Source organism: Vombatus ursinus, unplaced genomic scaffold, assembly GCF_900497805.2.
Source record: "Vombatus ursinus unplaced genomic scaffold, bare-nosed wombat genome assembly UNPS02014828.1, whole genome shotgun sequence".
Taxonomy (NCBI): Eukaryota; Metazoa; Chordata; class Mammalia; order Diprotodontia; family Vombatidae; genus Vombatus; species Vombatus ursinus.
In genome coordinates, this window is record NW_020954606.1 from 2,569,521 (window position 1) to 2,584,906 (window position 15,386).

Here is a 15,386-nt window from a genome sequence, read left to right on the forward strand (position 1 = left end):
AAAGAAAGGAGGAGCATTCTCATATCTCTTCTTTGGGTTTAAGTTTGGTCATTATAATTACTCAGCATTTAGTTTAGATTTTTTTAGTTGTTGTTGTTGCTGTTTTTTCTATCTCCATTGTTGTAGTAATTGTGTATATTCTTTTCTGGTTCTGCTTAAATCAGTTCATATGTCTTCCTATACTTCTCTATATTAATATTAATTCCATTATATTAATTTCTGTTTCAATCAGTTGAAGTTAAAAGGCATTTACTTTATTTCCAGTTTCCTGAGGTATGTCTTGTTTTGTTTTTTGTTTTTTGAAGCAAAGTTATGTCAATGAGTATTTTGATAAGAAGAATGTGTCATAGATTTTGTTTCATATTACATTCCTGTTTATGCTTCTCTGAGTTATCATTTTGTTTTTTTTATGATACATTTATACCAGGTTAATTTTATTTATTGCCTTTTGTATAGAATTTTCTAAAATATAAATATATTTTGTTTCATTATTGTCATATATTTTTAAAATTAGGAACTTTCCTCAGAGTAGAGGGTCTTTGAATTACTTTAAATTGTCCAGTGGCATAGAAATCAGAATCACACTTAAAATCTGAAGCCTTAGAAAGAGTTACATAAATATGCCCATTTTTCACGGTCACAGTATGGATTCTTTGCTTTACTCCTTTGGAACACCATTTGGGTACTGCTGATGGATCTTTAGGGTTTATAGATTGATATAGTCCTTCTCCTGTTGATAAAGTAATTTTGTATTTATGCCAGGGGCAAACAATACATGTCCGTCCATCAAAATCCTGGGGAAGAAAATGATTAAGCAGATTTAACATTTTGAAATCCCAAATTCTCACATCAAGCATAAAGATTTTTTAATGTAATTTTTATTTTATTTTACTTTTTACTTTTTTCATCTAGCAAACATTTGTTTTCTCTTCTCCCACCAATCACTAATTGAAAAAAAAAGGAAAAACAAAACTTTCATCAAATTTGAATAGTCAAGCAAAACAAAATCTCACATTAGTCATGTCCAGAAACGTATATTTCAATCTGCATCTTGAGTCTTATCACTTTTCCGACAGAAGATGGGCAGGAAGGCAACAAGATTTTTTTAAATAAAAGATATATTAACTTGTATTTACTAAATGCCTACCACCTGCCAGGCACTGTACTAGGTGCTGAAGATACAATCACTAACATAGCAGTTCATGCCTCCAAACAGCTTGAATTGTTTGGGTTTTTTTTTGTGGAGACTTTATTTATTTTAATCTGCATTCTGAGTCCATCAGTTCTCTAACTGGAGGTGAATAGCATGCTTCATCACAAGTATGTTGGAATTGTGATGGGTCATTGTGTTGATTAGAGTTACTAAGTCTTTCAAAGTTGATTATATTTACAATACTGCTGTTATTGTACAAATTTTTCTTCTGGTGCTGCTCACTTCATTTTCTATCAGTTCATATAGTTCTTCCTAGGTTTTTCAGAAACCATCTAGTTCATTTCTTATAATATAATGGTATCCCATCACATTCAAATATCATAATTTGTTCAGCCATTCTCCAATTAATAAGCATCCCCAGTCTGCGATCCTTTGCCATGAAAGGACTGCTATAAATATTTTTGTACACATGGGTCCTTTCACTCTTTCTTTAATCTCTTTGGGGTATAGCCCTAAAAGCAGTATTGCTGCATCAAAGGTTATGTATAACCTTCTGGGCATAGTTTCAAATTCCTTTCTAGAATGGTTAGACCAGCTCTACCAACACAGCATTAGTGTACCTATTTTCCCGCATTCCTTCCAATATTCGTTATTTTCCTTTTTTTGTCATTTTAGCCAATCTGGGGTTGTGAGGTAGTATCTCAGAGTTGTTTTAATTTGCATTTCTCTATTGAAGATTTATAGCTTTTTTTTTTTGGCAACTTTTTTTGGGGGGTGGGGTGAGGCAATTAGGGTTAAGTGACTTGCCCAGGTCACACAGCTAGTGAATGTTATGTCTGAGGCCGGATTTGAACTCTGGTCCTCCTGACTCCAGGGCCAGTGCTCTATCTACTGCGCCATCTAGCTGACCCTAGAGCATTTTTTAATATGGCTATTGATAGCTTTGATTTCTTCCTCTGAAAACTGCCTATTCATATCCTCTAACTATTTATCAATTGGGAGCAGCTTATATTCTAACAGAGATCTAACTTTACTTATAAGTGTAGCAAAAAGTGTGTTGGGCCTGTAGTCATGAGAAATCTAGTTTTGAATCCCACCTCTGACACTTTACTAGCTTTGTAACCATGGGTAAGTCACTTACCCTCTATGAGCCTTGATTTCCTCATCTGTAAAATGAGGATAACAGCACATACCTCACAGGGTCTTTGCTAGGATCGAATGATAAAATGTATATAAGGTGCTTTGTAAAGTTTAAAGAACTATATAAAAGTCAGTTATTATTAATAAAATCACACAAAAAAGAATTACTATATTAAAATTATTTTTAAAAAGCTCTTGACAGTTGATCACCCATCTGAAACATAAATGCCAAAATGAATGAAACAAAGATTTTTATGGTATGTAATAGGAAACTATCACATATATGTGCTAGAAGTGCCTGAACAATTTTCTCCCTGAAATAAGAGATCTTGCAAAGTGTTTTTACATTTAGTTAGTAAATCGTGGTTTTAGGTCATAAATACTAACCATGTACCTGGGATATATGGTATATAATAGATGTTCAATACATGTTTACTGAATGAACTCAAGTGAGGTAGCTAGGTTATGGATAGAATGCTAGTCCTAAAGTCAGGAAGACCTGAGTTCAAATCTGGCCTCAGATGTCAGATGGGTTAAGCTGTGTGTCTCTAGACAAGTCACTTAACCTCTGCTTACTTCAGTTTCCTTAACTGTAAAATGGGAATAATAACAGCACCTACCTCCCAGGATTGTTGAGGATCAAATGAGATAATATTTGAAAAGCTTTTAGCACACTGCATTGCACAAAGTAAGCGCTTACTAAATGCTTATTCCTCTTCTTTTTCCTCCTCATACTACAAAATTCAAAATGAAATTCACAGATTTTTATTCCCAGTTCCACTACAGAACCAATGTGTGATACTGAGAAAGTAATTTAACCTGTTTTTAACTCAGGAGTTTGAAATCTATCTGTTGGAGAAATATCTTACCCATTAAAGATACTTTAAATGTTGCATTTGTAAAGCATTATAAAGTGATAAGTATTTATAAAGAAAAAAAATGAAGTCCTCAGATAATATAAAATGCTCTATTCCTTTTCACCTTCAAGAGGTTACAAGAATGAAAACAACCTCCACTTCCTACTTGAATTATGACTCACTTTTCTAGTTGCAATGTGAGTTTAAGTAAGAAACAGAAAATAGGAGGGCCAGGTAACAGAAGGACCTTGTGACTTCCAGGGCCCCTATAGGACAAGGAATGTTAACAACTCTGGAAGAGTGGGAGAAAACTCTATAGCTTGGGCATAGTTCTATGCTTGAGCATGGACATGAACATCATGCTTAACATGAATATTAATTAAGCTGCCCTTCAAATTTCATCCACCTGGTCTAATAGCCATCATTAGTTATGGAATAAATTCTGAATGAAACTTGAATTTACCATCTATCACACTGCCCTAATATCTAGCAATCTCTTAATAACACTCAATTACTAAGCTCACATCTAGGTTAAGGATGAACCAGACAGATACAAAGTTCAGAGAGAAAAAGGACATCTAAGTTGAGATGAAACCTTCCATGAGGAGGAAAGGTAGTGCTGCTCACTTTTAGTATGGAGTAGAGGGTTTGAACAAGCAAAAACTGAGAAGAAAGGCAGAATAAGAATACTGGACAGTTTGCAAACTCTTCTGTAGTTGAATCTTTATAGTATAGCTTATGTATTTTGTAATATGAGTTTGGAAATATTACATTCTAAAGTAAAATATAATTTTTCTGTTCCCCACTAGTTTTGAAAGCCAAAAGATTAATAAAATACTAAACAATGAAAATATTAAGAAATTAAATAGAAAAAAATAATCAGTTTGTTGAAGATGGGTTTGTACATACCTCTATTTCTCCCAAATGTAAAGGTCCTCCTGAATCTGAAATATAAGTGAATACAACATCTGGTCAACAAAAATAGTTTCATAGTTAACTATATAACCACAAAGAGAACATATGTAAAAATCTTACGGTAACAGCGAATGTCCATAGCATGATATTCTCCTTTGTGATAGAAAATGACAACTTCTCTGTCATGGACTACAGCTGTCATTCTTTGACATTTTTTAAAGTCTTCTTCTGTACCAACATAGACAGGAGAATTATCTTCTATTGTCTGGGGATCTTGTGTACAGCTTGGCAGATCCATGTCTGCTAAATAAAATAAACGGGAAAAAATACACTAAGTAACTAATAAGTACAGTCTTTCTTAGTTCATCACCTTAACCAATACAGTTAATTATATTGTACAAAAAACAGATTTCTTCCAGATGAATAAATGACTTTCCTTGATTCCTTGATCAATATAAAATTCTTATAGACACAGAATCATTGTTGGCTCTTATAAAGTAGGCATTTTATTTTTTCCTAGGATAACCAGTACCATTATGTATGCTGTCTTACCAAGAGTTTCCACATTCTTCCTCCTCCATTGACCTAATATCTCTAGCAAAGCCACTATTCACAGAGGGGAACACCAGTAAGTTATTGCTAACTTCTTCCTAGGGTGGCAGAAGCCACTTTTGGAAGCATTCCTGGTTTTCTTTTCTACTGTGGTGGTGGCAAATGTAACTTTCAGAGGGTGTAAAGAAACTTCCATAACCTTTTTAAAGCCTGTTGTGTTTTGTTTGGTAACTTTAAAATGTTAGGAAAAATGTTTAAAATGTTAGGAAAAAAGGGTCTGGTCTGAGAAGCAAGGTTTTTCCTAAAAGGAATAAGTAAGGTTCTTCAACGGAGGAATAATTTCCAGGATAGAGAGGCTCTAAATTTATTAAGACCAAATTGTGTATACAACTGTTGCATGCCATTATTATATGAAGGGCAGCTCAGAATTACATAGAAGGCAGAAATCATACAGGTACTCAGAACTTTAGCACTTTAGACCACTGGTTCTCAAAGTATGATGTGGGGACCCTTGAGGGTCTTCAAGACCCTTAAAGGAAGAGTTTGTGATTTTATAATAATACTGAGATATTACTTGTCTATTAAAATACTCTCCACTTTTCCAACCTCATATCTGAGGCTAGATTCTCTTCATATATGTCAACCCAAACAATATATTGCAATAGATTGAATGCAGAAGCAGATATGAGAATCCATCTTCTATTAAGCCAGACATTAAAGAGATTTGTAAGAATATGTAAAATAATGCTACTCTCCTCACTAATGTCCTCACTAAAAAACTAATTAATTTTGTTTTGGAAAATAATTATTCATAGAAAATATTAATGTTAACATGGAATAGGTTTATTATTGTTATTTGAGATTAATAAACATTTAAAATTTTCATCAATTTTAATTTCGAAGATAACAAATATTGGTAGATATAACCATATTAATAAAAGCTCTTTGGGATTCTTGATAACTTTTAAGAGGTAAAAGCCTGCTGAGACCAAAAGGTTTAAGAACCACTACTCCAGACCATATTCTCTGGCAGGGAGGAATTAAGGACAGTTAGTGCTCACAAGTGTTATAGAAGCAATTAGCATGTTTTCCTTTAAATTAAGAACTAGCTAGAAGAGGAGGAAAAGGAAGAAAACAGAAGCCGTGAATTCAAGGCATAAGAGATGTAAAATTTGGAGTTTTAAAAGTAATTATAAAGGTACTTAGTTTGTATTTAGTTGTAATTTTTCTAACCAATACTTTTATTAGAACATTGTTATTTATAAGAAGAAAGTCTTTTACTGACTAGCTGTGTGATCTTGGGCAAATTACTCTCAGGGTCTCAGTTTCCCTTTTTAAAATTTTTTTTTAATTTTTAGGCAATTGGGGTTAAGTGACTTGCCCAGAGTCACACAGCTAGTAAGTGTCAAGTGTTTGATCTGAGGCCAGATTTGAACTCAGATCCTCCTGATTTCAGGGCTGGTGCTCTATCCACTGTGCCACCTAGCTGCCCCTTTTCAGATTCTCTTTTTAAAGAGGAGGTTTCAATAGATGAAATTTAAGTTCCCTTGTAGCTCTAAATCTATGATCCTTTGACAATGAGAAGCAACAAAACTCCAGTCAAATAGAAAGGTAAATATTAGTAATACACTGTCAAAGTTAAAGGACATGTCTATTCTGTTAATAACAAGTAGATTTTAGGGAATGCACTTTTTTGGGGGGGGGTGGGGAGATTGGAGAGATGTTTTGATATTTGTTGGGAAGTGTTTGCTGTTTAAAAACTGTATTAATATTTTTAGAATAAAAGTGTCTGTGGCCAAAATTTTTCTCAACTGTTGGTCAACCTTCTGGTAATAAGCCTTTCCAAACTTAATTAGACTAGTCTTTGTATGACAAACACACAGAATCCATCACTGGGCCTGTACTTGAAGTCTTTCCAACTTAATACAACTTTCTAGAGCTTGAGCTCTAAGATTAAAGCATTAGTGAACCCAAGGTTACTGCCATGTAACAATGAAACACTGAAGTAGGACTTTAATGGTGGATTGCTGGTATATAAATAAAAAATAACTAGCAATTCCAAGATAAAAGATGGGCTGGTAATAAGGACTAAATATTAAGATAATAATGCTGTGAAATAAAAGTAATTCTTAGATCTCTATTTTGAATCTTTCATAACTTTGCCAAATACAATCACAGGCAGAAATTCTCTCCAAAAACCTAAGGAAAAAATATTTAAAAGAGGTTAAATAAAACTAAGTTGAACACTATGTTATTATAATGACTAAATTAACTCTTAGAGAGAGGTAAGAGAATGTACTTCCCTTCTTTGAAAAAGTAGAACTCTTGAACTTGATTGACACGTTGGCTAGTTTTGCTGAGTTGCTTTTTTATCTTTAATTTATTTGTTTGTTTGTTTGTTATGAGATAGCTTGACAGGCAGGAGAAAGGGTAGAGATTATGTAAAGAAACGAAAGTGATATAAAGACAAAATATTTTAGACCAGACTCAAGATTTCACTGTGGGCATCCTATGAGCAAAATCCTACCCACTATTCAGAACCTGCTCTGGAATTTAGAGAGTTTAGAGAGTTTAGAGAGTTCCTGAGGCCACTGAAAGATAAAGTGAATTGCACAGAGTCAAACAGCAACTTTATGTTCAAAACAGGGCTTCAACCCCTGTTTCTGTCTAGAAGTCCGACCTGTTCCCTCTCCACTGTGCCATGCTGAAAATAAGACATCAATAACAAAATTTTTGATGGTTCAGTCCAAAAATAAACTTTGAAAAGTCATTAAGTTCTTTATGTATCAGGTCTGATACACACGCATACAGGTCTATCAAACAAACAAAGCAACAACCCCAAATACTATAATCAGTTGCTCAACTGGATTGTGGATTCTTAAACTACCTAGATTATTCTTTCCCCTACAAAAGTTACCTTTTATAACTAGTTTATTTGTACTTCCGCTGGAAGATTGGCAAATGTGATAAGGTGTCAAATTTGCTATTAAGTTGTGATGATAAGTCTGATTATCTAAAAAGTTGAAATTTGTCTCAAGTTTTCAGATTAAATGTGCATTTAAATTTTTCATGTTTCTCCCTATTCTCTAAGATAAATGAGAGTAAACTATTTCCTTGAAAAACAAACAGAAGCCCTTTTCCTCTAAAATATACATGTAAAAGCCAATTCATTCATTCAGATGATTTTTACAAAGCGAATTGCTAAATTAGAGATTATGTAAATTCCTAAAAATATTAGAAAAGTTTACTTCCAAAGTAAGAGTTAGGCAACAAGAAAAAGAGGAAGGGTAGAGAGAGATCCCCAGTTGCTTTCTTTCGGACTTCAGCAGTGAAATGCTAGAGGATCAAGGACCTTTGACTGACAGACTGGACTCCTGCTCTATAGAAGGTCAAGGAGATCGAAGGCAAAAGTCAGTAAAAGTTGACACTGTGGAGTGTCTCACATCTTAACAGTGAAAAGCTGTATAAAGTTATTCTATGACGAAATATCTAGGTGCTTAGTAAGTTCATAGTATCTTGAGCCTCAGTTCAAATCCTTAGAGAGCATTTAGTCCAATCTTCCTGATTTTACAAATAAACCCAGACTTAAAGAAATTAAAATCACACGAGTAGTAAACAGCAAAGTCAGAATTTTAACACGGCTCCTTTCTACAAATTCAGTTCTCATCATTCCACTATACCATCCTGACTTGGATTGAATGAGGGAGGGGGGGTACGTAGATAGGAGAAATAAATTCTAGTTCCCAAATTTAAAATACCTTTTCTGGAGATTTGGGTTGTGTGTTAATGTCTAGAGAGTCATTCTGTCTCAAGAGAAAAGTGGAGATGGGGATTAAATACTTTATCTTCAATTAATATTTTTTTCTTTCTTTTTTTTTAGTGAGGCAACTGGGGTTAAGTGACTTGCCCAGAGTCACACAGCTAGGAAGTATTATGTGTCTGCGGGCATATTTGAACTCAGGTCCTCCTGACTTCAGGGCTGGTGTTCCATCCACTGTGCCACCTAGCCGCTCCTTCAAAGAATATTCTGTCCACAGCACTGATATGAAGACTTTAGAGAGCTGACTTAAAACTAAGCATTGAGGGAGAGAAAGCACAAGGTAGCTATATAATTAATTCATTTTCTAGATTTTAAAAAAGTAGAAAAACCACCAGTACCATAAAAATAAGGAAATGCATAAGATGTGTAATAATATCAAAATTACAGCAATTAAGTCCAAAAGAAAGTAAAAACAAAATACAATATTTTCTTAGTTATGGGAAATAAAGTTAGCAAATTCACAGAAATCTATGACAATGGTTTCAACTTCTTTCAAGGTTGGGAGAAAAGGCTAAAGTGGACTTTTTTTGGCAAGAGATGATAAGAACAGAACAAGAAAGCTGTAGGTGGAATGATAAAGGTTTAAGGAACTTTATTTACTCTTTTTCACACTATGAAATACTTATCTTGTCATTTCATTTTAAATGGTTTCTTTGTGTACAACATAAATGCCATTACTTGTTATATTTAGTGACTTCATAATTAACAGCTCCATATCTTAATTAAAAGTTGTGACTATCCTTGTCCAGACTGTTGTAAACAAGACCAATCCAATTACTGTCATTTTAAATGTATTATTCATATTTCCCTACAAATTTTAATTTATCTTAATTCCATATTAAAATAACACAATCTTAACAGAAAAAAAGTGACAAATTAATTCATTCAATTGTTAGTATTGAGAAGGAAAATATTTCAGAACAGTAGCCATTAGTTCCCTTATAATTTTTTTTCTCCTTTCTCTAACTTTGAGTGACAATACTGTACATAATAAATTAGATAACTAATTCCAGGGGGACTGACAATTTATGTTAGACACAGAGGAGATGGGGTATACACTTAGGATAAATATAATTATAACACATTAAGCTCAATTAAGTCTATTAAATTCTACTGGACTTCTTAAGCATCTGTAAGTGAATATCTCATACAGAAGAGCCAAAGAAGACATAATGAAAGCAGGAAAACTAAAATTACTTACTGGTTACTCCACAGTACACAGGACTAATAAGTTCAAACTATTGCGACTCGGCCAACATAAAGTTATCAGAACTTCTAAGATGGCCACACCTCTGCCTTCAGCTTCGGAGAAAATAAACTTTAGAAACTTTTTTTTTCTCTCAATGGTAGCTCAGTTATTTCTTAGTGCTATTCCTCAATTTACAATTAAAAAAAAAAAGAGGAAGGGGCACACATTTCCCATACACCTTTTAAAACAAATTCTTAAGAAACACCAAATGAGCATTTCTGTTTACACTGTAGAAGAGAATTGTATGTAGTGCTGCAAAGCTTTATTGTGCAGAGCTTTTCAAGTATATAATAAATGCAATGTTACTTTAAAAGCTGTCCTGCTTATCTGATTTCTTCTTTAGCAGAGACTCCTACCCTTGTCCTTCATTTTCAAAGAGAACCATGACTTTGGGGAAGATGATGTTGTGACTTGCAAGTGAATTAGATTTAAGTGAGGCAGGGTGGTACAAAGTCACCGGCTCCAGAACCATCTGGGTCCAGTGGCAAATTATAGATCTGAATGGCTGGATATAGCCCAGGATGCAGTGGGAAACCTTGGCCTTTTTAAACTAATGTCTTTCCCAGGTCTCAGTTTGTCTGAGGCAACGCCCATTCAGTGATGTATTTGATCAAATGTAGACTCCATAACATTCAAGACCAACCAGTACCTCACTAACCTCTATTCTCTAGCATATTACACTAGAAAAATGCTAGCTTTGGTGTCAGATATGCTTACTATGTATTCGATCTTGGGCAAGTACTCATCTACAGATTAGATAACCACTAAGATCACTTATAGCTCCAAAAATATAACTCAGGAGAACAGAAGCTCCAGCCATATTCAGTTCTCACAACTTTCTAGTTCTTATTTTTGTATCTTCACACATATTGCCTCTCCCCCACCAATTCATGTCCCTCACCTCTGGAACATGCCTTAAAACTAATTTCCTCTTGGAAACCTTCCATGATTAAACTCTACATGACTACTCAATAGTTATGTACTGTAAATTCTATCTTAACTTACACTTACTAACATGTTACTCTATAATATCAAGCGCTTCAGTTCTTGCTATGTTCTTTCCTGTGTTCTGTTGTCCAAACTACACTGTAAATTCCTTTTTTGCAGGTATTGTAGTATCTTCTATTTCTTTCTGTCCTTCAGTGATAGTTGCTGGGTAGGGTTCAGTATATTATTCGGTTAACTAAGGTGAAAAAAGACGCTATATACCTGTTAAGCAATAGAACATGGTATAATAGCTCCTGAAGTTTCAAAGGTAAATAGAAAAGTGTTTAAATTTCTGTAGATTAAAGTTCATCCAGGATATGCTTGCTTACTTGAAAAGTAACAACATAGTTGAAAATTTGCTAAGGCCTGGAAATTGTAAAAAAATGTAACATGCTATTGAAAATACCCTAAAAATAAAAATTTTATACAACACAAAGGTAGGGTGTAAAAAGTTGTATTATTCTTCATCTTGAAAAAGACAGTGTGTCAAGTCAACAAGCGTATACAAAGAGTGTATTGTGAGCCAGGTACTATGCTAAGCAGTAGGGGTAGAAGGAAAGGAAAAAAACATCCATTCCCTCAAAAAGCTCAAAATATAGGGGCGGAGACAACATATAAACAATTACATACAAACAAGATATATACAGGATAAATTGAATACAATCTCAACAAGAAGGCACTAGTATTAAGCATGTGCATATATTTATATATGACTGATTTTATATGTATGTGCATATATACACAGGTATGTGTGCATATATAGTAGCTATATATGATTTTATAGTATCTATCCATCTATATATACATACATAAGTATATGTAGTATCTATATTGATACTATACACACATATATATGTAGGTACATGTTTTTCTGAAATGTGTTTTCCAAACTACTCTGTCAATTCCTTTAATGAGGTTAGTATCTTCTATTTATATGTGTATACACACACACACAGAGTCATCATAGTAGTTGAGCATTTCTGATATGCATGGGCTACCTCAGCAAATATAATAAAAGTATCATGTTGAGAGATACCTTAAAACATCTAGTGAACCCTTCATTTTACAAATGAGAAAACTGAAGGTCAAAAAACTGAGGGGTTAAAGCAGGGGTGGGAAACCTGCTGCCTCGAGGTCACATGTGTTCCTCTAGGTCCTCAAGTGCAGCCCTTTGACTGAATCGAAACTTCACAGAATAAATCACTTTAATAAAAGGATTTGTTCTGTAAAACTTGGACTCAGTCAAAAAGCCACATTCAAGGACCTAGATTTGGACTGAGTTCACTTTCAAGGACCACGTGGGTTAGCAGCATCCATGAGAGAATCATAGACTATAGATATCTATATCTGTATACTAAATTTCATGTTTTAGTCTAAAATTCAATGCTAACAATAGCTGTCCTCTGACTTCAACCTCTCTGGACCTTAATTCAAATTACTTAACCTCTCTGGAGTTCAGTTCATCTATAAAATAATGAGATTGGATTATAATGGATTTTTAAGGCCCTTAAATCTATGATAAGAATCATAGAATCATAGAATTTGAGAGTTAAAAAGGACTTCAGTGACCATCTAATCTAACCTTTACCAAGAAGTAGTGGGGATGCTCTAACAACCTAGCATGTTGCAATCTAGCTTCTGCTTAAAGACTTCTATAGAGGGGAAATTTACATCTCCAAGCAGTTCATTCCATATTTTGGACTGCTCTAATTGTTTTTTTTTTTTTTTACATCCCGCCTAAATTTGACTCTCCAAAACTTTCATCTATTATTCCTGGTTCTGACCTCCAAGGATAAATCCAACAAATCACATTACAACCTTTCAAATACTTGACAACCACTCTCATGTCTCTCCTGAGTTTTCTCTCTTCTATATGCTAAACATCCCTAATTCCTTCACTGGATCTCCATATGATATAAACTTAAGGTCCCCTCATCATCCTGGTTGCTTGTACTGCATCCAGGGCCATCTCCAGTTGTTCTGATCTGCATCTGGCCAGTGGACACAGATAGCTCCTGATGAGAAAGTGAGGCTGGTGACTTTTCACAGCCCTCCCTCACTTAAATCCAATTCACTTGCATGTCATAGCATTACTTCCCAGATGGACAATCAACTACAACAATGGTTGCCCTACTCTGGACACTCTTCAGCTTGTCAAAGTCCTACCTAAACTATGCCTTCGTTCCTCAAAATGAATATAGTACTAGATGACACTTGGACAAAGAGGAACATCAACATCATTCTCTTTGTTTCTGGAATCTAAGCTCTCAGTGCTGCTCAGGATTTCACTAGCTTTTTTGGTGGCCACATCAGACTGATGATTCATATAGAACTTTCGGTCCCTAGAACTTTTTCAGAACAACTGCTGTCCAATTAACCATGCTCCCTCCATCTTGTACTTGTGAAGTTGATTTATTTTTATAGTTAAGTGCAAGACTTTACATTCATCCCTCCTGAATTTTATATCAGATTCAGTCCAAGGCTCTAGTCTGCCAAGATCTTTTAGGATCCTGGCTCCACCAATGTGTTAGCTATCCTTCCTGACTTGGTGCCATGGGCAAATCTAATGATCTGACCTACAAATGTACTAACATAACTGTATAGTAAACCATAAACTAGTTGGTTTATATTGGTGCAAGTTTTTTTTTTGTTGTTTAAAGCTGTGCTTTTTTGGGTAAATCAATGAGTGACAGCCAGTCACCTAAATTAGTATATGTGCACATACACATATACTTACTTACATGTAAATTTTTTTAAATCATTAAAAAAATTTTTTTAAGTTCCAAATTCTCTACACTCTTACCACAATATCCCCCTCCTAGACAGGGCAAACAATATAGATTATACATATGAAGTCATGTAAAACACTTTCATATTAACCATGCTGCAAAACAGACCAAAAAAGAAAAAAAAAGTCCATATATATATATGTGTGTGTGTGTGTGTGCGTATATATATATATATATACACACACACACTTATTTAGGTGACTGGCTATACACACACACACATATGTATATATACATATACATACACACACGTAACTTAAAAGGAGCCCTGTCGGGGGTCAGCTAGGTGGTGCAGTGGCTAGAGCACCGCCCCGAAATCAGGAGGACCTAAGTTCAACTCCGGCCTCAGACCTAACACTTGACACGTATTAGCAGTGTGACCTTTGGCAAGTCATTTAACCCCAATTGCAAAAAAAAAAAGAAAAAAGAAAAGAAAAAAAAGAGCCCTGTCCATACTGTCTAAGGGACAGTGGTTATCAGAAAAGAAATCTTGCCTGCTTGCTTTCTGGATCTGGAGTAGGAACAAGAAATTCTACTTTTTCCCCAGAGCAATGAAGCCCTATCTTCTCCCTATATCCAGATTAGGCAACTCCTTCCCCTATAGTCTTAGCCCCATATGCTGAGCAGACAACTACTTCCCCCATAAGCTGAATAGGCAACCCACCACTCCATAAACCACCCTATCACCAGCGACCCTGTGGTCTAGAGACTTTCCCAAGACCACGCAAGCTCAGTAAGACTCCTCAATGCCCGATAGTAATTTAAGTGATGTCGGTCTCATTTACATCTTATGAATATGGTAATGCTGAAGGGACTCTCGAGAGTAAAAGCATAGCTATTTCAAGATAGCCACCCGGAAGACCCAGTACAGCGCAGGCGCAAGTCTTCTTTTGCTTGCATGGCACAATGTGCCACAGCAAATTTCCCTAAGTTCTTCCTCCTTCAGCTCTGACATAAGCAGGTCCCCATTCCCCTTCCACCCAACCAACCAGTGTTCTGAGCTGCTTTTACGATAATAAAGCCCTGCTTGGAAGGACTCTGGCCTTACCGACTCCTAACCAGCTCTCCCACTGCAGATGAAGCAGCAGATCTAAATTGCGAAGGTTCACCTTTGAACTCCCGGGCTCAAAACCTAACTCTCCCAAACTCCCAGTGCAAGCTATTTGACTTCATTAAATAAGCCTCGGCTTCCTCCTCGGGAAAATGAGGGAGTAGAATTTTATTGTCCCTAAACTACGTTCCAGATTCAAACACCACGAATGAAGACCCTGGGGACTGTGAGGTAAATGGTACAAGGCCAAGAATCAGCCCGCGGGCTCGGGTTACACTGAGGACCTTCGGCCCGTTGGGCTCGGGAGGACCGGGAAATCTCTTCCCCTCCCCCCGTCATGGAGACAAGGGCTTTCTCCCAGCTCTAACGACCGGGCCACGGGGAGGGAAATGCCCCGCGGCCTCCAACCGCCAGTCCACGCGCCCGCCGGAAGTAGGAAGCAGCTCAGCCTCCTCGAGCGCTGCCCCCCCTCTCCCCCGCCCAATCCGCCCGCGAGGACGGAGCGTGCAAAACCCGCGCTTAGCTCCTCCCCTCCTTCCCCGCCCCCGAACCTCAGTCCAGGGAAAGGAAAGCAGCGCCACGCAATGCGGTGGACCCCGAGAGCCCGGCGGTCCACGTAGATTGAGGCCTTTCGGCGTTCCCTTCTCCGCGGGGGCGGAGCGATATCATGCACGTGACCCGAAGCGGAGCGTCTGGAGGCTGGGTGGCGCTATTAATTTGTGAAATTCTCCTTCTTCCTCGCCTGGCCTCCATCCTCTGCCTTTTGAGCTGGTCTAGACCAGATGGTGTATTGTGTGCCTGGTCAGGGGCACTCAAGTTCGAATCCCGCTTCAGACACTTAACTGGGTGACCCTTGCAAGTTGCTTCCTCATC

General features: G+C 36.3%; 1 protein-coding gene across 3 annotated transcripts; it reads right to left on the reverse strand.

The window, feature by feature from the left end:
* Positions 1–451: 451 nt before the first annotated feature.
* Positions 452–15,155, reverse strand: RFESD (Rieske Fe-S domain containing). 3 transcript variants are annotated; one of them, XM_027838488.1, is made up of 5 exons: positions 15,065–15,155; positions 4,186–4,368; positions 4,060–4,094; positions 2,295–2,361; positions 707–794 (listed from the first exon to the last, which is right to left on the reverse strand). In XM_027838488.1, the coding sequence occupies exons 2-5, from the start codon at positions 4,361–4,363 to the stop codon at positions 787–789; spliced, it is 288 nt and encodes a 95-aa protein (XP_027694289.1). In that variant the 5' UTR covers positions 4,364–4,368; positions 15,065–15,155; the 3' UTR covers positions 707–786. The 3 variants fall into 3 exon arrangements, with proteins under 3 accessions (XP_027694288.1, XP_027694287.1, XP_027694289.1); XM_027838487.1 differs by lacking the exon at positions 2,295–2,361 and having other exon boundaries at positions 452–794; positions 4,186–4,365; XM_027838486.1 differs by lacking the exon at positions 2,295–2,361 and having other exon boundaries at positions 452–794.
* Between the last annotated feature and the right edge of the window lie 231 nt (positions 15,156–15,386).